At 39.1% G+C, this 27613-nt stretch overlaps 1 protein-coding gene across 3 annotated transcripts; it reads left to right on the top strand.

Annotated features, from left to right (window-relative positions):
* Nucleotides 1–3421: 3421 nt before the first annotated feature.
* Nucleotides 3422–26683, top strand: C2H5orf24 (chromosome 2 C5orf24 homolog). 3 transcript variants are annotated; one of them, XM_053298231.1, is made up of 3 exons: nt 3422–3702; nt 4425–4499; nt 22069–26683. In XM_053298231.1, the coding sequence occupies exon 3, from the start codon at nt 22072–22074 to the stop codon at nt 22636–22638; it is 567 nt and encodes a 188-aa protein (XP_053154206.1). In that variant the 5' UTR covers nt 3422–3702; nt 4425–4499; nt 22069–22071; the 3' UTR covers nt 22639–26683. The 3 variants fall into 3 exon arrangements, with proteins under 3 accessions (XP_053154206.1, XP_053154204.1, XP_053154203.1); XM_053298229.1 differs by lacking the exon at nt 4425–4499 and having other exon boundaries at nt 3423–3702; XM_053298228.1 differs by lacking the exons at nt 3422–3702; nt 4425–4499 and adding an exon at nt 15888–15908.
* Nucleotides 26684–27613: the final 930 nt, after the last annotated feature.

Below are 27613 nucleotides of genomic sequence, written 5' to 3'. Positions count from 1 at the left end.
AGTGGCAGTTTCAGTAGTGGCTTCAAGTGCTCATAATCTTGCTAGTGATTGAGTTCTGCTGGTTGCCACTTTTTCCTCTAGAATGTTCAAGGAAACATTCCCTATGATATGACATGGAGTAACTTCCTGGTGCATTCTAGAGAGGGAAAGAATGGTGACCAACAGAAGCCATCCATAAGGAACATTATAAATATTTCAAGCAGTGCTGAAGCCACTGTTGCTATCAACAACAGTGGTAAGTAATCCCCACCAAAAAAAAGTCATTGGAAGCTTTTAAGCATTTTTGCAGGCTCATAACTTTGTGGGCTTCAGTACTAGGCTGTATGTGTCCTTTTGAAATCATTGGAACTTGCTTTCTTGCTTCTTTATTTATTTATTTATTTATTTATTTATTTATTTGATTTATATACCGCCCTTCCAAAATGGCTCAGGGCGGTTTACAATTAAAATAAACCACTAAAACAATAAAGAGCTAAAAACAAATTTAAAACAATATAACAACAATTAACAATTTAAAAACATTTTAAAACAATTAAACAATTACAGTGATTAAAAGCCCCAAAATCTGGTTAGAATGTTAAAACAGATTTAAAAACCCTGGAAAGCCAGGCCAAATAAATACGTTTGAAGGGCTCTCCTGAAGGCTAATAGAGAATTCAAATTGTGGATTTCCACAGGGAGCGCATCCCACAGCCCCGGAGCAGCTATAGAGAAGGTTTCCAAGTAAACATGCAAATAAAGATTATGCTGCACTAAGCATCTTACTTGGAATTGTCTTAATGCAATTTCTACACAAATGGGTCAGAGCCTGCTGTCTCTGAACAAAACACGAGGTTGGTATTTGTCATTAAAAATGGACTTATTTTTCCTGCTGTCAATTATAAGTGCAGATAAATTAAGAAACTTTAAATTACTGCAATCCTTAAAGAAGGCTTTGGTCCTGTGCTTCAAATTGTAGCTCTCATTCCAAAGGTCTGAGGATAGGCTGGGAGTCCATTTTATGACAAGCCTCTCTTAAGGAAAGAGACACTGAGCGAACTGCACTCTGGCTCTTTTCAGCTTGCAAGCTGGATCATGAAAAGTGCAGTAGATTAATATTTAATTGTTTATTTGCTGCTGCAAAGTCTCTGCTGCCTCATGCAGCATCTACCAGCTTATGGGTAATGTATGGCAACAGGGAAGCAGCTGGCTCCTTTCTGCAGAAGAACACGAGACAGGTTTTTAAAAAGATTTGTGATGATTTCCTGTTAAATAGTCTTAAGGTCATATTATTATTATTATTTACATTGTGGGTGGAAACAAGATGGACTGTCTTCTGCGGAATACCATAAATTCACCTAGAGGCAGATTTTTCCACTGACTTTAGCCCTTTACATGTTTCCAAAAGAAGATGATGTACATAGTCTACATAAAATAAACAAAAATAAATAGTCGATAACCACAGAATCATAGTAATGGATCTTGGAGGTCTTCTAGTCTAACTCTCTGCTCAGTGCTGAGACCCTCCTACTCAATGCAGGAAATGGACAGTTTTCTGCATCCGATACAGTCAAATCAACCAACAATAGTCTGCTCCTAACATTTGTTCCAACAGCACATAAGGGCTTAGAAGGGACACTCCAACAGCCACTGCAGTACAACTGCAAAACATCAGAGTCCCAAGCAGCATCTTAGCATCTAATAAACTGATTGTAGCAAGCTTTTTGGGAACCTCATCTCCCTTTGCACATGTGGCCCATGAAATCTGATGCCACAATAAACATGTTGGTCTTTAAAGAGCCATAGATTTCTGCTGCAGCAGGCTGATGTAGCCCCTGTTCTGGTGTTGCAAAATACCCTGTCAGAGTTGCACTTCCGAATGATATCCCAGCACAAAAATTTAGACTAAAACTCTTTCTTAACCACATGATACAATAATCAACAGAGGGAAACATTGTTGGTTTCCTGTAGAGACCACAGCAGGAAAGAAAACCCATACTGTACTGATGAAATTAAAGAGTGCTTACTCAAGTTCAGAAAGGAGGAAAACTCCCAATCTGATCATCTTCAAGCACTGATGACAGTGCAGCAGAAATTCTAAAATAGAGATATAGAAAAATGGATTCAGTTTAAAAATGGATTCAGCACTTTCCACTATCCAGACTTATTTATATCACCCATATTGTCATATAAAGGGGGCAGAGCTACCCACACGTAGCGTCACACTGGAAGGAACATAGGAGCCGCTCAGTGCTGCTCAGACATATTTGCATAACTTACTGAGGAGATAGCACTGGAAGTGCTTTCAACTACTGGGTGTCAGAGCTATATGCTCTATCCTCCTTGCTTTGTAGTGGGCTGGGTGGGTGGCACTTTAGAAACTGGGATGAAAGCCTTCACGTGCAGTGCACTGCAACACCTAAAGCCCTAGATGGGTGCAAGTTGCATCCAATGAAGAAAGTTGTTTTGTTTCTGCGGTAAATTAGCCACGGTTTAAGATACATAGCTACAACAACAGACTAAGACGACAGAGAACGTTTTTCTAATACACACACAACACCTTTTCCCTGAAACGTAAGATAAACATCCGCAGTCTCCCTTTCTGTTTTGTCTCTCCAACTGCTTTAGCACTCTCATTTGTCCATGTTTCTCTTCTCCCCGCTCCTCCTTTACGCATGCGCTTCACAGCTATAAGGAGGACAATACAAGATAAATGGCTATTTCAGAACAAGGGGGACTGGTCTTTATTTATTTATTAAAGGTTAAAAGATATATGACTACAACTTACAAGTAGAGTTAAAGTGAACCAAACGTTTCTAAACTGGGCGCGCATCTTTTGCAGGCACTAATACTAAATTAGCGAATTCTAAAATGTAGTATGAAGACATAGTAGCTTTCAAAGCTCGCATCATTCGAGTTTTATTTTTATGCACTCTCTCATCTCATTTAGACCTCAGTACTAAACATCATCCCTGCTACCCGGCAAAAAGAAATCTTTTTAAGCGGTGGTTCTTTAGCAGAGAGAATGCAAGTGTCCCTATTTTATTTATTTTTTCTGGGAGGACACCATCCGTTGCTGGTGTTTGCCTTGTGTTTCTTTTTAGAGCGTGAGTTCCTTTTTGCTACGAAACTCCCTTGAGAACTGTGTGTAAGCGGTATATAAATATTCTTAACAATGTCATGATGACAAGATGCGCAGCGCGCTCGCAAGCATGTAGACGCATGGCAGCCCCCGCAAGTTTACTTCCTGCACAGTGGGTAGGCTCGGGATCGCAGCCCTCCACGCGGCGTCCACTTTCTTTCCCCGACTCGTGACGGCTCCCCCCACCCCTCTCGCTCGCGCTAGGCCGAGCCTGTCTTCCTCCGCGCGCTCTCCTCGGAGCGACTCCCCCCTCAGCGATTGGTCCCTCCGTCCTTCCTCCCCGCCTCTTCCCCAGCCCGACGCCTCCCGGCCGCCTCGACCGCGCTCGCTCCCGCCGCGGCCCTGAGGAGGAGGAGCGCGCACGTTGCCGCCACGGCTCCCCGCAGCTGCTCGGCTCCCTTGGCTGTGTTCCTTCCCCGTCGGTCTTTCTGCCTGCCTGCTCACCCGCCTGGGAGGGAGGAAGCCAGCCAGCCAGGAAGCCGGCCGTGGGGAGGGGCCCCAGCGCCCCGCAAGGCATCGCCTCTCCGACCCCCGCTGCCCCCCCAGGCCAGTCGTCGCCCCCCCGCGCCCGTTTCGCGCAGGTAGGAGGCGCCCCGGGCCTAGTGTCGCTTTCCCCCTTTTGGGTGGGCAAGATGGAGCCTCGCCCCGTTGGCTCTGCGTGCCAGAGAAAGAGGGGAGCGAGCAAGGGGCCGGCCGAGGGACAGCGGGCTCCTCTTTCTCGGTCGCAGTTTTTCGTATCGGCCTATTGATGCATTCGCTCCGTCCGTGTGGGACTGGAGAGGGGGGAGCAGAACCGTGGGGCTTTCTTTCGTCTCCCTCACCCCACTAGTGCCTGGAGGATTTAAGGCTCTCTCTTCCTTGCTCCTCTAAATGCCCCCCGGGGAAAGCCCCAACTATACTCCCCCAAAAAGACTCCTCCCCGCATTTTATTTGTTCTCTAAACATGCTTGCACAACAATAAACTACGATTTTTTTTTTTTTGTTCTAGAAGAGTAAATTTGACGACTGCCACCACCCCTAATTTTTTTCCTAATGCAAACATGTATTCAGAATTATTTCCTTCAACAACAACACGCCCTGAAAGCTTGAGAGAGGGAGGAAATGGTCTAACAAATAGTCTGTTTCTAACTATTTTGTTAGTAAGGACAAAAGCAACGAGTGTTAAAATGCAACTTATTTGTTAAAACAATCGAATAAGATAATGTATAGTCTTAGCAGACAGTGGCAAACCTCCTCTTGACCCGTTTTATTTTTCCTACTGCTGATTGAATTAGATACCCTTTAACTGTCGTCCTCCACCCAGCTTTCCTTGCAAATTGAGAAGATGCTCACACTCCAGAGCTATGGGGGGCAGTGGGGTGGAGAGAGAAGAGGATAGGTAAGCTGCTGTTGCTTTCTATGCTCTGTGTTGCTCACTGTTGTGGCCTCCAAACAGCAGGGAGAGCTACACATCTTGTGTACATCTCATACATGGCTACTCCTCTGGAATTTTTCTCATTTTGTTAAGTATCCTATTTCACTGCCTTTGTTGTTGCCAAGAAATTGACTGTGTGGTTGCACTCTTTCTTTCTCTGTGTCCATGGAAATGTTTAGCTGCTCTTGTATTTTGTCTGTAATTCGATAGTTCAGACATGTGAAAAATACTTGTATTGCTGTTTTCTCAAGAATTGTTTTTGATAGACTCAATCCACATTTCATAAGCTCTGTTATTTGAATACATCTGATTTGTATCAAAATCTGGGGGGCCTTATTTTTTAGTCCCATTGATTATAGCTGGGGTCTAAGTTCTAGTGTGTTTAAAGATTTAGACTTTTCATTGTATTTAGCTAGTACATACTAGTATCTGTTAAAATATGTTTTGGGTTATATATTAAATCTGCTGTAGATTCTTAGGAGGAGAAGTGGAATCTATTCTAATTTATGCCCAGAGATGTAAGTTTTAGGCGGTATACAATATGTTAAATAAATAATTTCTATCCAAGATACAGTTGTGAAAATTTTGGTTTTCTGAATGCCTGTACATCTTAGTTTTAGACATGCTTCTGTTGCTATTGCTCTCTTCATTTTGCAACTTAGATCATCAGCAGCTATTGAATTTCTTTAATACTAGCCTTTTACGCATTTTCTTTGGATCTAGGAAATGGCCAAAAAGGTTGGGAGTAATACAGTGGACACGACAAACTTACTGGACTTAGTGACAGACTGTGTGTGTGTCAGGGGGAGGTAAAAGGGCTTCTTTTTGTCATCTTTACAAGTAACATGTTTAGAAGCTGCCTATGACAAAGATTTTATTTAATAACTTTGCTGTGGAATATCCTAGTTTGGCACCATGGTTGAATTTCTAAGTACTATCTGGTGCCTGGGATTTGCCAAGCCGTGTTTTAAGAATGTAGATCAAGCTACTTTTATCCAGGATGCACTGCAGTATGTGAATTATACTTGCAATTCTTTTATTTAATGGTAACAAACATTCATTTTTGGAAGCATTCCAATCATTTACTCTTCCTTACATACCAACCCTAATCCTCTTTAGGAATGAAATTAACTAGGCCAGAATATAGTTGCTTGAAAGGAAGCCCTCCCCATCAGTGGCTTTCTTGTAAGTAAGCATTCCAGCCTATTGCTTGATGCAGTAGGAGTATAATTATTCCTGTTTCCTCTTTGCCATGAGAAATGTATATTCATAAAGAGCAGCACAGGATCTTAGGAAAAGGTGGAGAATGACTCTGTCTTCCTTGTCCAGGAAACTATTTTGGGAGGCAACACTGAATATGTATTGAGCTGTCACTATATTAAATAAATCTTGGTTAATTGTGTGTGTTTGATTAAATTTGCATATAGGTAAAAACAGTAGCTCTGAAGCAAGAAGTGTACTTTTATTTGTTTTGAGATTATGTACGTAGGTATTGAGGCAGGCATTACAGTACTTCATATTTTAGTGAGAAAGGAGATTGTCTTGTTCAAGCTGACAGTTGCCATCTATCATTTTTATGTGTTGAAACACTATTTTTTGTCTGATGCCCACTTAATTGAGGGCACCTTTATAATTGGCTGCTATAACCATTTAATCAGGCTTAGCACTCCTATTCATTTATTAACATGTATATCTCACCTTTCTGTTAAATTATTATCTAAGGTAGTTTATGTAAAATTCTAGACATTGCCTTACTGAATCTGATTTACTCCTGTTTCTTACAAGTTTCAGATAATAGTATAAAGCTGCTCAGACTTTTTCATAGTTTGTGTTGGGGGGTTGCTTTAATAGAGGAACTTGAATGCATATCTTCCTCCTATTTAACTACTTGTATAGCTTTCACCTGCATGTTCCTCTTTTTTTTTTTTTTGTTTGTTTGTTTCCTGCAACAGTAATTGCTTAGGTAGTCACAGCATAATATAATATGTCAGGGATTCCCAACCTAACAAGTGTACAACTTCTCTTGCAAACCTTCAGCTCAGGTACCCCATAGAGATTTTTAGAGTGAGTGAGAGAGTGAAATTGTATGTGTATGCACATGTAAATTTAGGTGTTGCAGTTATGAAACTCTAGTCTCTAGCTTACATTCCAGACTAAGTTCCTCGTGAGTACTCCTGTTGAAATTAATGGAACAAATTTACATGTCATTTTAGTTTCATTGGAGTATTCATTGCTAACTTTCTGAAGCCTTTTGGTCAGGCTGAAGGGAGGGGTATGCTGAGTTTCAGCATGTAGCCAGGCAATCAGGAGCAGGGTCTTCACATGCTTCCCTCCCCTTCTGCAATGCTGAGAACATGTCTGCTTCAAACTGGCAATCCTTAGATGTGGAACAAATAGTATGGCTGCAGTGTGGGGAGGGAGGAGGGCTCTGCATATCCCCTGGCAACCCTTCAACTACTCTTGGGAAAGCCCTGTAATATGTAATTAATTTGTTGCTTTCAGACTTTTGTCTTACAAAATAAAACACGATTGCACATGTAATTCACCTTGGCTGTTGCACACAAGACAGATTTCCTACATGAAAGGCCCATCATATGTATTAATAATATACCCCTTTTTATATGAAATTCCAGCCATTTAGGGGGGAAAGGCAACAAGTATGACGAACCTTTATGTGGTTCATTCAGCTGCCTGCTTGTAGATCACTTCTGTTTAGGAAAGAAGAGAAGCACACCTATGTTTCCTTTTGACATTTAAGAAATACACACTTTAGGAGGGGTTGTATTAGCCCTCAAAAACATGTAGATTTACTTAATTTTGTTGTGTCTGTTGATTTCAGTTATTTAAACCTAAACATGATTCATTTGGGCAGCTTTATGGCAGAGATGTAAAGAACCAGCATGGTGTAGTGGTTAGAGTGCTGGACTAGGACCGGGGAGACCCGAGTTCAAATCCCCATTCAGCCATGAAACTAGCTGGGTGACTCTGGGCCAGTCACTTCTCTCTCAGCCTAACCTACTTCACAGGGTTGTTGTGAAAGAGAAACTCAAGTATGTAGTATACCGCTCTGGGCTCCTTGGAGGAAGAATTTTAATAATAAAGTGGTCTAAAATCTATTAATATTATTTGAAGGGACTTAACTGTCAGTTACCTATCCTTCCAATCCAGGGCTGCTCAACTTTGGCCCTCTTGCAGATGCTGGCCTACAACTCCTATAATCCCTGGCTATTGGACACAAAGGCTAGGAATTATGGGAGTTGTAGTCCAAAAGTAGCTGGGGGGCCTAAATTGAGCAGGCTTGAATTAGACATAGGAAGGGATTAGACAATTAATCTGTTTAATGTATAGGTAAACCCTAAACCAGGGCTCCTCAGCTTCAGCCCTACTGCAGATGTTGGCCTACAATTCCTATAATCGCTGTCTATTGGCCACTGTAGCTGGGGATTATGGGAGATGTCATTCAAAAACATCTGGAGGGCCTAAGCATCAGGCGTGCTCTAAACCAAGGTGAATACAAGTGATTTTGTCTCCAAACTCCTGTCTAACCATTCATAGTGGGCATATGATTTAACATCCTCCAGTGGAGACAATCCTGTTTCACCAGATCTGTTAATCAAAGAAATTGCTTGAATGGATAGTACTTTACAACACAATGGTGGCAGAGAAAATACTATATTATTGGCTTGGTTTGGGGATTTTTTAAAAAAAATTAAATACTGCTTACCATTATCGGCTAGCTTTGGTATTGATGAAGCTTCACTTGTGCTTTAGTTTCTCTTCTTGCTTGAGCCCTCTCTGCTCCCCGATAAATCAGGAGGACCTGTGAGAGAACATCTGGGTGACTATATCAGTGTCCCTGGTAATTCCACAGATTAATAAATTACAGACAACTGCTGTCAAGGTCTGTAGATAAATCCTACATTGAGGATGGGGAATGCTGTGGGCACCATGAGTGGATTGTCCTAACTTTTCTGCCACAGACGAAGGGATGGAAAGAATTATGACTTCAGATGGTTGCTTGAGTAGTTGCTGGTCTACCACCAGCAACTATGAGATCCCCTCTTTCTAGGCATTAAAATGTGTTTGAGAGATTTCAGTACTACTTGAGAGATTCAACACTACCTCAGAGGCCATCTTGAAAGGAAACTGTTGAACAGTGAGATGTTTGGGGAAAACCAGGTCCTTTATTTGCTTTAGTGGCTAACGGATGAGAAAACATGTGGCTGGAAAAACACACACCAGTTCACAAAATACTGACTGACTGGTTTTACTTAAATGAATTAAAGTGGTTTATTCAGACATTAAGTGTTGTACAGAGAAACTAAGAAGAAATTAAACAGAGGAACTTAGATGTATGCATGGAAAAGAAACACAAAAACATTTTCAACACAACATAAGCTTCATACAACCATGCAGTTAAATCAAACACTTTTCTTCCTCCTGCTTAGGTCACTTGAAAGCTCTACTTGTTCCCAGCAAAAAAGCAGTAGTGCATAAAATTTACAGTCAAAATGCAAATAAATAAAATTGATAGCTACCAGTTTTCAAGTTGAAGTGTCTCTAGAAGTCTCAGAAGTTAGAGGCACTCTGTTAATATTTTTTAAATGTTACAGCAAAAATAAGATTGCTAAAAAAGGGGAAAGCAAGGAAAGGTGGAGAGAGAGCCTCTCAATGGAGCTTTCCTTCATCCTGAAAAACTATTAGTCTGAAAAAGGAAAAGAACAAGCCCAAAGCCCTACAAAAGGATCCTCTCAACATACCAGGCCTCCAGCCTTTATACTTAAGCCAAATTACTCCCAATGTTTCAGGCCTTCTGTTAGTTGCATTCTCTTGGCAATCCAGCAATGTTCATATTAATTAATAAACTGAGTTTTGTATTGAATAATTATAACTCAGAGCATTTTCAAATACTGCTCTTTTTGTTCCCAAATTTCCCATTCTGGGTATGCAGACAAGCTCAGATTAATAAGCAGTGTATCAAGAAGGTTGGTTATTATAGTAGCTTATGTTCAGGCAGAAATGAGACAGTCAAGGTCCTTCCACTGGTTACAGTTGAAAAATCATTGTTGGCTCATCCAAAAAGCAGTCTTGTTCTCGCTCCATAAAACTGCTGATTTTGCTTAAAAGTAGATAATAGCTTAGAATTGTCAAAGTTCTTTACTCAGGCTGCCTAAGATGGATCCTTAACAGGTCAGGTCGTCTTCTATGCACATCTAGGTGAAATGGTCACTCTATCTTCAGCTGGTGCACCAATAGCACCTCCGTTCTCTTGTCCAACATGTTTTGTATCAGATGGATCAGGGGTTGAATGCCTTTGATAGAACAAGCTGTTTTTACATATTGCTAAGCAGACTAGATAATTTGATAATGAAGTAGTCTTAGGAACAATATTACTATATTTTTGTTAACTTTGTCCTAGAAACATTATTTCCTTAAAACTTGCATACAATTGTTACATTGGTGCTATTTATCTTGACACTACCCTGGGAAGTATCAAGGAAGTAACAAAGTAACCAAGGTGGAACTAGACTGCTGGTGCTTAAAATAAAAAAGGTTGCATAGCAGCTTTTAAAATGACACCTGGGGGAATGTCTGACAGGAGCTGGGCAGTATCCGGTTTGGCAAATGCCATCCCTTAAAGTGTGAGGGTGTCAGTGTTTGATAGACCAGAAGGGGACAGAGTAGAATATGACATATTTATATACCACTTTTCTACAAAAGTTCCCACAGCAGTTTACATAGAAGAAATAAATATGATGGCTCCCTGTTCCCAAAGGGTTCACAATCTAAAAGAGAAACATAAGATAGACACTAGCAACAGCCACTGGATGGATGCTATGCTGAGGATGGATAGGGCCAGTTGCTCTCTCCCTGTTAAATAAAGAGAATCATCACTTTTAAAAGGTGCCTCTTTTGTTCAGTTAGCAGCAGACAGACGGATGTGTTAGCTGGTCAAAGTGATCAAATTTCCGTAAGGGAGATAGAACACAATAGATAAGGGATTCAGTGTATAGGTGTTTGTATACCAATGCCAGAAGTGACTGAGCCAAGATGGGCAAACTTGAGTGCTTAGTTGCTAATGAAAACATAGATATAATGGGCATAACGGAAACATGATTGGCATAACGGAAACATGATCACAGTGAGACACTGTGATTCCTGGATATAACCTTTAGAGGAAGAACAGGGAGGGGCAGATTGAGGATGGAGCAGCACTGCATGTTAAAGAAGGGACAGCTATAAAATCTAGCAAGACTGGAGTCCTCCACAGGAACATTGTGGGTGACAATACTAGGCCTGAAAAGAAATGTATTACTAAGGATGTGCTATTGCCCCCTTGATCAAAACACTGACAGTGACTGAGAGTTGCAGAATGAAATCAGGGAGGCATCAGAGAGACAGAGCTGTAATAATGGGTGACTTCAATTACCCACACATAGACTGGATAAATTCACACTCAGATAATGACAAAGAATCCACATTTCTAGATATGCTGAATGGCTGTGCTCTAGAACAGTTGGTCATGGAACCAACCAGAGAGAAAGCGACCTTGGACTTAATCCTGAGTGGTACCCAGGACCTGGTATGAGATGTCAGTGTCATAGAACCATTATCGAACAGTGACCATAGTGTGATCAAATTTCGCATATATGTGAGTGAAGAATCAACAAGGAAGTCTAACATAGATGCTTTGAACTTCAGAAGAGGAATCTTCTCTAAAACGAGTTTGTTGAAAATAAAACTAAAAAGGAAAATCAGGAGTGTCACTTTGCTTCAGGATGCATGGAGTTTATTTGAACACAATAATAGAAGCCCAGTTAGAAAGTATACCAAGAAGGAGGAAATGTACCCCCAAGTCCGGGAGAATGCCAGCATAGATAACAAATCAAAGATTTGTTATAAGCTATAAAGGGGAAGAAGACTTCCTTCAGAAATGGGGAGGTCTGCCCAAATAAAGAGAACAGAAAAGAACATAAATCCTGGCAAAAGAAATGCAAGGAGACAATATGGAATGCAAAAAAGAGTTTGAGAAACATTTAGCTAAATACATCAAGGGGAATAATAAAATCTTCATTGATTACACCAGAAGCAGGAAACTGGCCAGGGAGGCAGTTGGACCTTTAGATGATGAGGGAATGAAAGGGATTATTAAGGAGAATATGGAGATTGCAGAGAAGCTGAATGAGTTCTTTGCATCTGTTTTTATGGCAGAGGATACAAAGCATATACCTGCACCTGAACCAAGCTTCTCAGACAGTGGCTAAAGAACTGAGTGGGATAAAGGTGATGAGAGATAATGCTGTAAACCAGAAAAATTAATAAATCACCAGGGCCAGATGGCAATCACCCAAGAATCCATAAAGAACTCAAATGTGAAATTGCCAACCTTTTTGCAAAAATATGCAACTTGTCCCTACAATCAGGCTCTGTACCAGAAGACTCAGTGTAACACTGATTTTCAAAAAGGGACCCAGAGGCATCTGGGAAATTAAAGGCCATATGTTCTGGCAAATTGATGGAAATTATTCTCAAGGATAAAATTGTTAAATATATAGAAGAACAGGCCTTGCTGAAGGGGAACCAGCAAGGCTTCTGCAAGGATAAATCTTACATCAGCAACATTTTGGAGTTCTTTTACAGTGCAAACAGGTATATGGATAAAGATGATCAAACTGACATTGTATTTTTGGACTTTCAAAAAGCTTTTGGCAAATTTCTTCATCAAAGACTCTTGAGAAAATTTAACAGTAAAGGGACAGGTTTATATGTGGATTGGCAACTAGTTGAAGGACAGGAAACAGGGTAGGTATAAATGGACAGTTCTCTAAATGGAGGAAAACAAAAAATGAGATCCTCTAGGGATCTGTACTGGGGTCAGTGCTTTTAAACTTACAGGCAAACCTCGTTATACACAGAACCACTATTTGTGCTTTCGTGTATCCACACGTGTCAAACAGACAACCAATCTCCTTATCCGCAGATATGAAAGAGTTAAAAATCCCATATGCGGTTCCTAGAAGGCCAGAAAAGACTGCGGGGGTCATTTTTGGCCACCATTTTGTCAGAGGGGGCCATTTTGTGGCTCATTTTGGCAAAAAAAGAGAGGAATCCATGACCTTTGGGGACTTTGGCGGGACATTTCTGGGTGCCAGCAGCCCCACACAGCATGGTAGGTTACTTTTGGCCCATTTTTGTTATTTGGGGGCAGTTTCGGGGGGTTAACTTGGGAACCTAACCTCCGTGTTCCCACCAAGATGATCAGAGGCCTAGAGCACCTTCCTTACGAAGCAAAGCTATGATCCTTGGGGCATTTTAGTTTAGCAAAAAAGACAACTAAGGGGAGACATGATAGAAATCTATAAAATTATGCATGGTTTGGACAGTGGATGGAGAGAAAAAATTATCCTTCTCTCACAACACTAGAACCAGGGGTCATCCCATGAAACTGATGGTCAGGAAATTTAGAACCGACAAAGGAAGTACTTTTTCACAAAGCACATCATTAATCTATGAAATTCTTTGCCACAAGATGTGGTGTGACAGCCACCCGTCTGGAATGCTTTAAGAAGGGCTTAGACAAATTCATGGAGGATAAGTCTATCAGAGGTTACTAGTCCGATGGCTATAGGCCCTCCAGCCTCAGAGGCAAGATGCCTCTGAATACCAGTTGCAGGGGAGCAACAGTGGGAGAGAGGGCATGCCCTCAGCTATTGCCTGTGGGCTTCCCAGAGGCATCTAGTGGGCCACTGTGTGAAACAGGATGCTGGACTAGATAGGCCTTGGGCCTAATCCAGCAAGGCTGTTCATTACCCTTGTTCAAATAATTTGGACAAGGTCAGAAAATATTAAAAAAAATTGTTCCACTCATACTGCATTCATCTGAATGATGACAGGTATATTTAAGATGAGATGGTGTAAGATACCACCTAAGTTGCAGTTGATACAAATTTTCCCTTAAGGTGATACTGTATTTGCAGTGTTTTCCTACAACTATTTCCATTCTGCTTCCAACATTGGCTGTGTCAAATCTCTATTCCATTTAGCTTTAAGTAGGTTCAGTTGCAACACAAATCTGTAGCGACTTTACACTCCAACCTCTGGTGACAGGAAAACCTTCTGTTTGTTCATAAGTTCCTCCATAGCTCTGTAATAATTTTGACAAAATGTTCTTTATTTTGAGATATTGAAATGGTTTTCCTCCCTCCTATTGTTTCCACAATTGTATTATAGGGCCACATCCTAGCCCTGATTCATAATGCAGCATCTCCCAAATCTTTCATTCCAGGTATTTCTACTACTATTACTGTTTACGTACTGCTTTTCAACAAAGTTTCAAAGCAGTTTACATAGAAAACTAATAATAATTATTATAAAATAGTTCCGTGTCCCCAAAGGACTTACAGTTTAAAAAGAAACACAAGATAGACACCAGCAACAGCCACTGGAGTAATGCTGTAGTGGGGCTAAATAGGGACAACTGCTCTGCTCCTGTTAAATGTAAGAGAATCGTTGCTTTAAAAGATGAAATACATTGTGAAATACAAAGGTGAAATACATTCTATACATTGTTGTATAGAAATAAAACAACAATGTTTTAAAATTTAATTGGTTTTTGCATGATTTCTTAGATTTTAGTTGTTGTTTGGTCAAATTGTAAACTGCCCTGAGATTTTATATCGGCAGTATAAAAATATGATAACTAGAATAAAATATCTCAGGGCGGTTTACAATTTGACCAAACAACGACTAAAATCTAAGAAATAATATAAAAACTAATTAAACTTTAAAACATCATTGTTGTATTTCTATATTACATCATTGTTGTATTTCTATATGGCCTTCCAGGGTTTTAATTAGTTTTAATTGTTTTAATGCTCTAACCTGGTTTTCAGGGTTTTGATTGTTCTTATTGTTTAATTGTTTTTTAAGATGTTTTATTTGTTAGTTGGTGTTTATATTTCTGTTTTAATTGTTGTTGGTTTTAATGGTTTCTATTTTAATTGTAAACTGCCTAGAGCCTTTTCGGAAGGGTGGTATAAAAATCGAATGTATAAATAAATAATAAACAATAAAATAAATATATTACAGCAAATTAATGACTGTCACAATTAATTGTTATAATTTTATTTGGTAAATTCCATTGAGGAATTATGTCTGATTTAGAGGCATTATAGTTTTCCACATCAGGAAGTTCCACCCTTCTATCCAATTTATGTCTGTAGAATTACTCCTTTGCAACACAAGGGTAGTGGTCCTTTCCAAACATACTTTAATAGTATGTACATTAATAGTACCGCCTAGACTTTGGTAGTGGGCGGTATAAAACATGTTAAATTAATAAAACATTTCCACATTTTTTTCAAGATTGAACTGTCAGCTAAGAAGAATATTCATTGACAAAAACATGTTATCTTGGGTAAAATTATTTTGATGTGTGGTATATGTCCCAACCAAGATATGATAATGCCTTTTTGTTCTAGATCTCTAACCACCTCATTGAATAACTTATATTTAAGTCATTCAGCTTTTCCAAATTATTTTGGATTAAGATGCCCAAATACCTAAAGGTTCATTCTCTTCTGAAGCTTATATTTGTGTGTGTTATTTATACATGTTATATAAACATGTTTTATAAATAAATATATTTATATTTGTAGGAGCTTCCCTGTAGATTTTGATGCCCAGTGGCTCATGGTGGTTTACATTAAAATAAAAACTAAAACCAATTAACAGTTAAAATCAGAAACTCTAATCAGAAACAGTTAAACTCAAAAACAACATAAAATCATTAAAAACTAAAACATTTAAAACAGGTTTTTTTAAACCCTTGAAAACTAGGCCAAGCAGATAGGTTTTAAGTGCTCTCCTGAAGGCCAGTAATGAACTCAGATTACAGATTTCTGCCAGGAGTGCATTCCACAGCCCAGGAGCTATTACAGAGAAGGCCCGCCTCTGAGTCACCACCAGACGTGCTGGTGGTAACTGAAGATGGACCTCCTCAGAGGATCTTAATGTTCAGTGGGGAACATGCAGAAGAAGGCGCTCATATTAATGTCAATAAATATATTGGCACATCCTGTAGTCTGTCCAAATTGCTCTAAAACCTCAAATAATGCTGAGGATGATGATTCTACCTCCATGAGCACAATGCAGCATTTGTATTCAATATATGAAGATATTTTAAATGGTTGTTTACCAATAGTAGCACCTTTTAATAAAATTATTTCCTCTAAGAAGTTTAGAAGTTTTAAGAAGGTTCCATGAGTAACTCAAAAAGTGATGGAGAGAGGAGACAACCTTTCCTAGTCCCGCTATTGATATGAAACCTAACAGTCTCCCATGAATTACAGCCCTCAGCATAAGATCTTATACGTGAGTATTATTCGCTTAGCTATCTCCAAGACTGCCTTTAAGGTGGAAACTATGATTGTGTTCTGTCATAAGCTTACTGAACATTTTTTTAAAAGATGCTTTTTTTGTCTTGTTGATTCCTGTTTATCTGTAACTATTCAGCTAATATTGTTACCACCAGAGTGAATTAATAAATCAGTGATTGTTTAAAACCAAAAAATAAGATTTTTTTCAGCACATACCTGCTACATCAACACTTACAGTCTCCTAAAAGCAAACTAATGACTTTCTGTTGCACACACTGAATTACCTTCCAATCAAACATGGCCATTTATTTTAGTTTCATCTCATGAAAATGGTTGTAGTCTGACCAGTAACTACCAGCTCTTAGTTTTAGAAAATGCTGGGCTTTTAGTCTCTTAAAGCATGAAATTCACATTTGCGAAGACACAGGCTTGATGATAGGATTCTTGTTTAGTGGTGGGACTGGGCCAAGGTAGAGGAGTTTAAGACAGAGACTCAAAACTTTATAGGAAAGGAGGCAGAGTAAAAAGAAACAGTGGAAAAGAGAAGCCATTATTAAGTAAACTGTTTCCTTTAGCTCCCCTCCCCAGCACTCTGCCCCAGGAAAATTGTCATGGCTTGTGAGCATTAGAGAAAGCCTATCTAGGAATAATTTGAGGACATTATTTGATAAAAAAGGAAGACCTGCCAAGTGTAAGCGATGCAAAAAGGTGATGTAGAGTCTAGTTACAAGAATAAAGACTAGACAACTTGGATCCAGGGGACTGCTACAGTTGCAAACATGACATATATATGTAGCATTTAAGATTAATTTACTACAATAGAAGTGCTGTTTTGCTTAGCTATCTATATAAAAGGATAAGGCCATAAGTGGCACATATCATGAGAGTTCTGATGAAAGAAGTGAAGAGAGGTTTTACTTGAAGGGAAGGGGTGAAGGGAGAGAGAAGGCACGGAGGAGGGCTGTGCGGTAGAAATGTGCCCGGACCAGTTCAGACTGGTGTAGCGGCTCAAAATAACTGGCACGGGGCGGCAGCGTACATCCTTGCTGCCCCTGTCAGCGTCAAACCAGAAGTGCCTGACACATCTCCATGTGTACACTGTTGCCCCATGCCAGCAATGTTGGCAGGGGAAACGTGGTGGGGGCATAAGAGTATCCTTCCAGTCCCTTAAAGGTAACATACACCCCGCTGCTGAACCATCGGTTGGACAGTTTGTGCACATTCCTACTGAGCAATGGACAGAGGGGCAGCTGCTTGCTGCCAAGGAGGATCAGAAGGGCAGCTGAGGAGAGAGATCTGAGGTGAAGGCACACAGAGACATTGAGCAGTGGCATCTCGGCAGCATAAGTTGGCTCCAACCTCCATCGCATCACCCCACCAAGTCTCCTTGTGGGGATGACAGCTGAGCTGGGGTGGGAGAGCTCACCGAGGGCTGTCCATTCAGGCTGGACAGGAAGCCCCAGCTTGGCCGTCTTCCTCGCAAAGAGACTTGGCATGGGCAACGGAGACCAGCAGTTGGGTAAGAGAGAGAGGCAACTTGATGTGGGTGGAGACTGGCTCACCCATGGCAAATAGGAACCCCCACAAGCCAAAGCCGAGCAAAACTCCTGGGTAGAGAATGGCCATGATAAAAGCCTGTGAGCCCCCTTTACTTTGCAGTGCTGCCTTCCACAGCAGTTGCAGAAAAGCCCTGCACAGCTCCACTGCTCTGCATCCATTTGGCTGTGGTCACCAGTTTCATGCCTGTCAGCAGCAGCAGGCGGGGCTGCTGCTACTGCTGCGCTTAAACAAATTAATGACACTGAGCAATATAGCAGGGGCATGGCAGTGAAGCTGTGTGTGTGTGTTTGAGTGTGTTCTGTTCTCTCATTTGAACATAGGAAGCTGCCTTATACTGAATCAGACCCTTGGCCCATCCCTTTGAGAAAAAAAACTTCATCTTGCAATTTATGCAGAAGGTCAATTTAGTCCTCAAAAGTTTTTAACTACTAAGGGCTCTGATCCTGCAATGTGCACTTCATAAATTCAGCAGAAATCATTGGGACTTACTTCCAAGTAGAAATTTATGACATTGAGCAAATACAAAGAGACTGTGGCAGGAGGTAAGGAGTGCAATGAAGTCCTAGGGCGCAGATGCTCTGCGCAGGATAAGCTAGTGTGATTTATTTCTTACCATCCCTTAATGTACTGCTTTTTCAACTGTGGCTTGACACAGATAATGAGTAAAAGTATCCAGTACGTACAATACCAGGTATTATGTCAATTATACAAAATATAAGCTCTTAAATGTTGCAAATGCTCTATTGAATTGTAAATTAACATGTTTTAGTGCTTATATTTGTACCATTATTTTAAGAAATATGTGAAGTAGTATCAGTGGGAAACTAGATTTAAAACAGGGTTTTCTATTGGTGATTTAAATCAATCCACCCTGATTCCCACTCTGTGATCAGGGATAAATTCTGATTGATCCTCATCAGTATATGATCCTACTACATTCCATAACTTCTAGGATGGATGACCAGATCTTAAAGTCTTGATTTAACAACGAAATTGGTCTGTAGAAGTCTGGGAGATTTGGATTTTTGTCAGGTTTAGCTCTCAACGTTATTTTGAATTCTTCCCAAGATTTGGGCATCATCAATGTATTGTATGCAAAAGTGGGTTAAGCAAAATCTTGTAGATCTTTTAAAAAATAAAATTCTATTGGATACCCTTCTGAGCCAAGTGCCTTGTTTTAGCTTTTACATGTTTATAAAAGTTTATCCATAGTTGCTGGTGCCTCAGTTACTGACCAATCTTCTGTCAGAAGATTGGTCAGTGATACTATCTCTTAGGCCAATTTACCCCAATTCACTTCAGAGGACTTCTGAAGTGAATTGGGGTAAATTGGCCATAGAGATAATTATATCAATAGCTTCTTGCTATGGTCTTCCTGGGGGTGGGGGGAATGAAGATTTATAAAACAGAACACCAACATTTTGCTGATCCCTTTAACATTTGTGTCCAACTTTTTTTTATATTACAGAAAATATTCTTCGGCTCCCCCATGACCAATCTAGTCAATTATTGACCAACCTAGTCAATTTTCCAATCTAGTCAGTTTGTCAGTTACTTCATTCAGAGATTCTAATTGTTGGCTACAACCAGTTTTCTCAAAATCACCTGGTGCTTTATATTGTCTTTCTATATATTCTGTTGGTGCTTTGAATTACCTGCTTCCCTCTTATTCCTCAGTTCTGCTTGTGTTTTTAAATAAAAAAACTTTCAGATAGCAGCCTTTCCTGCATCCCTTTACTGTCCAATTTTTCTCTAATGCCACATTATTTACAAAATACTGTTTGAATTCCTTCTCTATCATCAGTTTATTTAAATGTTTTAACAAAAATGTATTCTGTCCTCATTGTATTGCATTTCTCTTATCTCTTAGTTTCCAGATAAACGTTATAGGAGCATGATCTATGTATACTGCTGATTGTATTTGTACTTCTGATATTTTTGTTAATAAGTCAGATTGCGCATGTTTAAAAAAAAGTCAGTTCTGGAGTAAGATCCATGAGTGTTAGAATAAAATGTATAATATATTGAATAATTATGTTTCCAAATATCCTGCAGGTTTAGTTCCCTTTAAAAATGATTTTGATAATGTTGTGGCAACATTACTTGTGACAGCAATGAATGCACCACTAAGAGACCTTAAAGGCCAAGTTGAAGACAGATCATCCTGGAGAGAATCTATCTATGTGGTTGCTAAGAGTCGATACCAACTTGATGGCACTTAATTAATCAACATTATTATTTTATTGAAGTGCTTATCCTGAATAGTATTAATATTCCCACCTAAAATAATATACCCTTGTGATGTATTTCCTGTCAAATCATTTAATAAAAGATGCTACTTGGTTTTTCGTTTGGTGCACTTGTGACCTGCCCAACATCCTAATAGGAGTATCATCTACCCTCATCTTTAATTATTTCATAAACTTCCAGAAGATCTGTTCTAATTATAATTATAATTGCAATGCCCTTCAGTTTTAAAGATAACTTGATTGCAGTGGCAGCTGGTGGTTCTTGGGACTGGGGTGGGTGGGTGGGTGGTAGGCAGGGCAGGTGATGGGTACAGCTACAGGTAGTGAGAGGTGGAGCAAATTGTGGGTGGTGCAGGAGGCAAAGGCAGTTGTGGGCAGCTGCAGAGGTGGAGCCAGAACTAGGCGGGTGCCTTAGCAATAGATTTGTAGCTGAGTGGAATCAAAATACAAACACAAGCACACAAATCTCAATTGCTCATCAGCAGAGATACAGAGAAATATGGAAAACATCAGTTGCTTTACAGTGCTTAACAGGACTAGAGTAATGTTTAGATTTGTATAATCTGAACAGGGATCAAAACACAAGTACACATACAGAAAAAGAACTGTACAAGCCACAAATAAAGCACAGACCAGCTACAAAAGGCTGCTTCTGTGGAGAGTAAATGCATTCTGAAGTCACAAGGGCAGGTCTGTCTGCCTGATTATTTCAAAAATGAATACTACTAATAATAAATAACCAGAAAGGACTCTGAGCTAGAGTGGTACAGTTGTTAGTGTGCTGGACTAGACTGGGGAAATCCAGGTTCAAATCCCCATTCAGCCATGAAACTCATTGCGTGGCTCTGGGACAGTCACTTATCTTTCGGCATAACCTTCCTCATAGGGTTGCTGGGAGGATAAAGGTAACCATGTGTACCACCCTGGGCTTCTTGGAGGAAGCCCTATCCACTCCCAGCACAGTACCTCCAGTGACTGTTGCTGGTGTCTATTTTATGTTTCTTTTTAGATTGTGAGCCCTTTGGGGACAGGGATCCATCTTATTTATTTATTATTTCTCTGTGTTAACCGCCCTGAGCCATTTTTGGAAGGGCGGTATAGAAAAAGAATAAATAATAACCATGTATACCACCCTGGGTTTCTTGGAAGAAGCACATGTAAAAATAAATAAATCTATCTATCTATCTATATAAGCCACAGGTAAAGCAAAGACTAACTACAAAGGTGGAGCAAACAAATGCATTCTGAAGTTGCAAGGGTAGCTCTGCCTGCCTGTTTCAAAACTGCATTCATAAATAATATAAAAACCACAGGTTTTTCAATGATGCTTGCTGCAGCTATGAACTGTCTCCTGTAACTTAGAGGACACCATGGGGAACAAAGATGCATGGGGACACCCTTTCCCTACTCCATGCCTGCTGAACAGCTGGGTGCCCCTCTCTGTCCTCCTTGGGTGCCCACCACTTAGCCTGGGTTTCCATTCTAGCAAGCGACAAATGTTTTTTATAGAGATCACTTCCTTAATCCTTGCCCAGAGAAAAACCTGGTTAGCGCTCTGCATTGCAAATGCATTTTAAAAATTATTTTCCTTCCAACAGAATCCATTCCTTCTCTACATACACCACACCCACATGGAAAGGCACTTATGCAATTATTTGAAAAGCAGTTTGGACTCAGAAATATATGCATACCCTATAAAGAACTTTCTGGCTTCTTATGCCAGTTTCTAATCTAATTAGTTCAGTCTTACCGTTTGCCCATAGATGATAAGATCCACTCCTGCTTGATTGTGAATAGTTTTTGTGCTGGATACTGTGCTACATACTATTTTCCTGTCCTGCAGAGAAATTAAGTTGATTTGTATCTTAAGAGTTTAAAAGAAGTAGGGGTGTGTGTGTGGTCCCCTCACCCCCACCCCAAATTCTCTCACTACTCGTCATTTGTCTTATGATCATAACATGGATCGTTTTGGTGGGATGTAGGTGTGGTTTTTAACACTAAAGGGGATATGGCTCAGGCAGTAGGAATATGATTGCTAAGGAATATGATTGGGAGAGTTGTGGCTAATTCTATATTGTTGTAACCTATAATTATAATTGGACTACATGAAAGAAACCAATAAACATTATCTATTTGTCCATCATCTGATCTGGGTGTTGAACAGTGCTAATGATTGTAATACTGATACTTTGAGGGAGACTTATGCATTATTTCTTAGTTAAGATTTGTGCCAATTTCTCTTATTTTTGGAGAACATTCATAGCTGTAAACCAAACTAATGCTTTCCTGTTGAATGTTTTCTTATATGAAACAATCTTAACACCCCCCCCCCTTTTTTTTTGGTAGAAAATGATGCATCCTGTTGCCAGCAGCAACTCCCCTTTCTGCGGGACTGGAAAGAGTTCTTGCCTTAATGATGACAACGTGACACCCACTGATCAGTTCGATTTATATTCCACACAACAAACCAAGTATAGCCACACAGTCAGCCACAAGCCAATACCATGCCAGAGACAAGATGCGTTAAATGAACCACACTTGCAGACCACAAGTGGCAGGAGTATAGAGACGAAAGATGAACTAAAGAAAAAGAAAAATCTCAACAGATCTGGTAAACGTGGAAGACCATCGGGGACCACAAAATCAGCTGGGTATAGAACAAGCACAGGTAGACCGCTGGGGACCACCAAAGCAGCTGGATTTAAGACAAGTCCAGGCAGACCCCTGGGTACAACTAAAGCTGCAGGATACAAAGTCAGCCCAGGGAGACCTCCAGGTAGCATTAAAGCTCTATCACGACTTGCAAATCTAAGTTATACTTGTAGCAGTGCAGCTTTTCCGTATGCTGTGGTGCATAACAGAGGAGTGCATGCTGCTGGTGAAACAAGTAGCAAAATCAAGCAACCTGCTGAATGAAAAAAAGAGGAATTAAATTACATTTCCTCAGAAATTACTTTAAATTATCTGAGTTGTGGCATGTTTTTTCACTTCTTTTGTAACTTTCCCATAACTCTTCTTTCCTGAATTTTGTTTATAGATTTCATATCATAATCACTTTCATGTTTCTTATGTTTACAAGCGGACTCCTTAGCGATGCCCTTGTGTGTATCCAGTTAATTGCTAATATTTAAAGTGTCAAAAGTTATTGTCTGGCCATTTTTGTTGTGTGGTTATTCACAATTAGCAATTCAGATTCTGCCTCTGAAGTTATTGAAGGTCATGATATAGACTTGGTCAAAAATAAATCAGAATAGACTGATAAAAACCAATCTTCCAGACTGCTTTACCAATAACAATTCTTAATATTTTGCAATGTATGTCTGTTTGTGGGGTTTTTTTTTTGTTTTTATTGGAGGGAGTAGGAAAAGAATTAAATTTTCCACAACTGTTGGAACTCAGCACGGACCTCAACTATTTGTAGATACTTTGAAATTTTCAAAACTATATTTTTAAAAAAGTGGTCATTCCAGGCAGTCATTGCATTAAAGTGCTATCAGCTTCAAATAACGCAGACATTTTTCAAAAATAGTTCATATGCAGCACCTGATATGTATTCAGAGTGCTATTTTGCCTTTAAAGTATGGTAGCTCTCCTAGTTCTACTAACTATTGGATAATGACTTGCGATTTATAAAAACCTAAGACTACACATACCAAAATACAAATAATTAAACATCTGTAATATTTTATAAGGAACTTCTAAACAGTATTATCAGATATGCATATAATGTGCAACCATAGTAAACAGAGTTGAGATTCTGCACAATGGTATAAATATAAATCCAGTCTTTCAGTGATATTTGATGGACACAAATGTATGCAGAAATGTGCCGTTTCCAAAATCTGTCAATAAACAAGTCTTAACTGACTTTGCAATATCTGCTTTGGTGTGGATAAAAATTATACCTTTCAGATAGATCATCTTGCCATTTTTAATAATGTAAGAGTCTTTTTATTTGTCATATATACTGTATGTAAGAGAGCGTATATCTACCAAAGGATAACATTTCATGGTTCATAATTGGAAACTATATAGTAGATGCACAAACAAGTAGCAGTTTGTTTATGGATCCCAGATATTTAACAAACTAAAGGAATACATCTATGCATGGGAGGTGCAGAACTATAAATAAAATTTCCTGACATTTTGTGCACCTAAAATTAATGTTCTACGCCAAACTGGGTATGTGGTATTTTTTTAAATGTGTGGATATGTGAGACAATGTATAATACACACATTACATTGTAACTCAAACAACTCTCAATATTAAATATATTCCAAATATTTCTTATTTAGAATTAAAGCTGTTAATTCTGAAAATAAGTTTACATATAGTTATAGATTAAATTTTAAAATTTGTATCTTCAAATACACAAGAGAGGTTATAGATAAATATTTGCAAATTAATGAAAACAAATATTTCAGGTTAATTAGAGTGACAAAAATGGAACAGTGTTGATTCTTTTCCTTTGTAAGATAAATGTTGTGGCCTGCTGACATTTTGATGACAACTCTGATTTAAGTAATGATAACTTAAGAAATGGATGTCATTTCATGCCTTTTTTATCAGGAAAAAAGCAGCAAGCCTTCAGGTTTTCCAGTGATGCCTAACTCATAATGAGCTGGACTTTATCCTGTGTTTTATAATAGGTGTGTTGAATTCTTTTGGGGGAACTATGTATGCACTGGCAACCATGAACCTCAACAGTACTGGAAGGCTCTTTAGTCATTGAAACTAATGGCAGCTAAACTGCTACTAAAATAGTTTCCCCCCCCCCGAAGCTATGAAGCTCGTTATATATTTCTTCAAGAAACTTCGGAAGTATGAAATCTTTATTAACTTTTCCCCACAGTGGTGCAACTTCTGACACACACAATGCTAAGGTGAGCTAATTCACCCTCAGGACATACGTTGTGTTGGCTGTTTTGTTAGATGGTTGGGTTTTTTCCTATCTCAACCTAAAGGCTGCTTCAGACCCTTTCTGAACTTTCTCTTGGAAAGCAGCTGAATGTAAAAACTACAAAAATAGCATACCTTTCTGGCAAGGAGCAAGTTGCATGTCACCAATGTACATTTGAGTAATTTTGCTTCTTATCTCTTCCTGTTTTCCTCATTCTACACCCTTTTCCTTCTTATGTGTACATCTACTCAATGGTGCAGTGCAGTTGGAAGATAACGCAGGTGCATTATTGCTCTAGTATAAAGAATTTTGTATTCAAATATGCTGAGAAAATAATGAAATCATCTAAGCAATTTTAGGCTCATTTGTAGTGCTTATTAGTCATATCAGGTGGAAAACATGCCCACTAAAAAGACTAATATGGTCAGTTGTAAGAAAGTAAGCGGAAAACCCCCTCTTCCATTTCACTAAAGGGCCATTTCTCTACAGGGCAGTTAAAACACCCTGGATTTGAAAATGAGGCCTGAAGAACACTGTTGGGCATTTCTTGATTCCATTTTATTTTAGCCTCTGCTGTGGTTTACAAGTGCCATGCTGTGTGTGGGGGAAAACGGTCAAGAACTTGAGATGTTTGAATGGTATATTCAAATATTTTTGCTACTCCTGTATATAATCTTCAAAATACATTGTGCTTTTCTTTTTTTGTAACACTGTCTCTTGTCATGACAAACACTGAAACGGCATGTTAATTCCTATACTTTGATATTATTGGGAAGGCGAGATGGAATGTCCATTTCTCCACATAGTATTAATACATGATTTGTAAAGCAAATTGATAATTTTATATTATATACTTAAATTCTGCTCTTCATAAACTAGGGTTGTTGATGTGTATTGGCACTGTTCAGAAAATCTACACATCAAATTTGTGTTCACTTTTCTTTTAGTTAAATTTAGAATTTCTATTTTTCATCATTTGATAAAGCATTTAGCATAATTAAGCATTAATAGGGATCTGTACTGTAGCTGCGATTTTACACACATTCATAAATTGCTGTTCACTTTCTGATGAAATTTACTTAAACTGTAGAACCAAATAACTTTACTACTATATTTGAAGTCTTGCACTGGATATTTTCCAAATCTTGACACACATTGGCACAAGTTTTATTACAAAGGAGTGAACTATTATGATGGTAGCAATTTTTTTGGTATTTTTTTCTTGGTACACCCATATTAAGATACAATGTCATTGATCAAAACTCATTTGGCATTTCTCTTTTGCTGTGGTTTGTTTTAATTATGTTTCAAAGTGTTTTAGTCTTGGGACAAACCCAGACAAGTGAGATCATTGCATATAGAATGAAAAATTCCTTGATCCACAATGCAGAAGGCAGTTAATCTTTTTTTAAATTATTGTTTTGGAAGGGCAGAGTAATGGGGATAACTTAGAAAATGACCAATAAAGTTATCATTCTGCCATTTATTACTGTATGTACAGTGCAGCATCAAGCAGCTCACTAAGTACAAAATGGTTGCTTGCAGTCAAACTTTTAGATTCCATACTTGATGCTTTTTATTGTGCATCTATATGATAATACAAACATTATTATATGTCAGAAAAGCGACCTGTCCTTCCTGAGTTCCTTTGGACTAGAGCAGCTTTTTCTTCTGATCTCCCCCCACCCCATATAAATAAATCTGTTTCTCGGTTCTGCAATGTGTAATCTATTTCATCTTGAAAGTTATAGTTATGTTAAGGAATTCTAAGAAACCTCTGCTTACAACTTAAATGGTTATTTTTAAGATTCACATCTTCCACAACTTTCTTTTCCCATGGAACAGGTTATTTTGTTGGAAATAATTACTCATTAAGTATCATCACCCTGTCTTCTGCTGTAAAAAAAGTCTGATTAGATACTGTGTATGTTCTTACGTCCATGAACTTCAGCTACTCGTGTGGAATTGTCTGTATGGGAATGGAGTAGTGTTCATGATCTGTATTTACGTCATCATATGGATGTATATTTATTAATAAAGTAATTGCTTTAAACACATAACATTTGTGTCATATTTTTGCCACATTGGTTTCTCACATACATGAAATAAGGTGGTAGTTGCTCAGCAAATGTCTGTGGTGCAATAATGGCCTAAGTTGTGGCTGAAGTTGCAATTCATTTTCTAAAATTAGGGCTACATATTTTCCATAATGAGATTGTTCAAATCCTGGCAAATCTTAGTGTTCTCCATTTCTGTTTATCTTTGTAACAAGGCATAGTTCCAGTATGGATAATTACTTTGAGAAGTCAAAATCTACATTGTTACACATACCTTGGCACAAAGCTAAAGTTATCTAAAGAGATGACTCAAGCAACTGGCATTGACTTCACATCTGGATTATAGATACCCTGTTTGGAACTACAAGTAGGAAAGAATATGTCAAGACTGGCAGGTTCAGATGACAGGCTGAACCTTGGCATATCCTTGCCGAGGCTTGAAGTTGGGCTTTCAGGTTCCAGTGGCTAACGGCAACCTTAGGTACTGCATTACATGCGAAGCCACCCTATATATTACAAAATGCAGGATGAAGTTAAAAATTGGGCTCTGAATCTGAGCACTTTCTGTCATTACCCAACCTGCTGTTGGATTGTGGCTCTATTTTTAGAACTATGCAGACCTGATATTTATTATCTGAAGCTCAACCCTCCTAACTGTTTACCAAACATCCCATTGATTTCAGTGGCTTACTTCATGTAAGTGTGCTTAGAACTGCAGCCATATAATCAGTGTTCCGTCTAAGGCGTGTGCGCGCACTCACACATTTTTTGATGTCCACTCAGTTAATTTTAGATCCCGGTTGAATCAGGAGGGTTCTACTCTGAATGCATGTGCTCACACACTGCCTTGATACTGCCACCCAGAAAAAAAACTCATTACACACACAAATGAAAAAAAAATTATAGAACACTGCATATAATGCATGTTTTGGT

This window comes from Hemicordylus capensis, chromosome 2 (assembly GCF_027244095.1).
Source record: "Hemicordylus capensis ecotype Gifberg chromosome 2, rHemCap1.1.pri, whole genome shotgun sequence".
Taxonomy (NCBI): domain Eukaryota; kingdom Metazoa; phylum Chordata; class Lepidosauria; order Squamata; family Cordylidae; genus Hemicordylus; species Hemicordylus capensis.
Note: the sequence above shows the minus strand (reverse complement) of the source record. Positions and strands in the feature narration are given on the sequence as shown.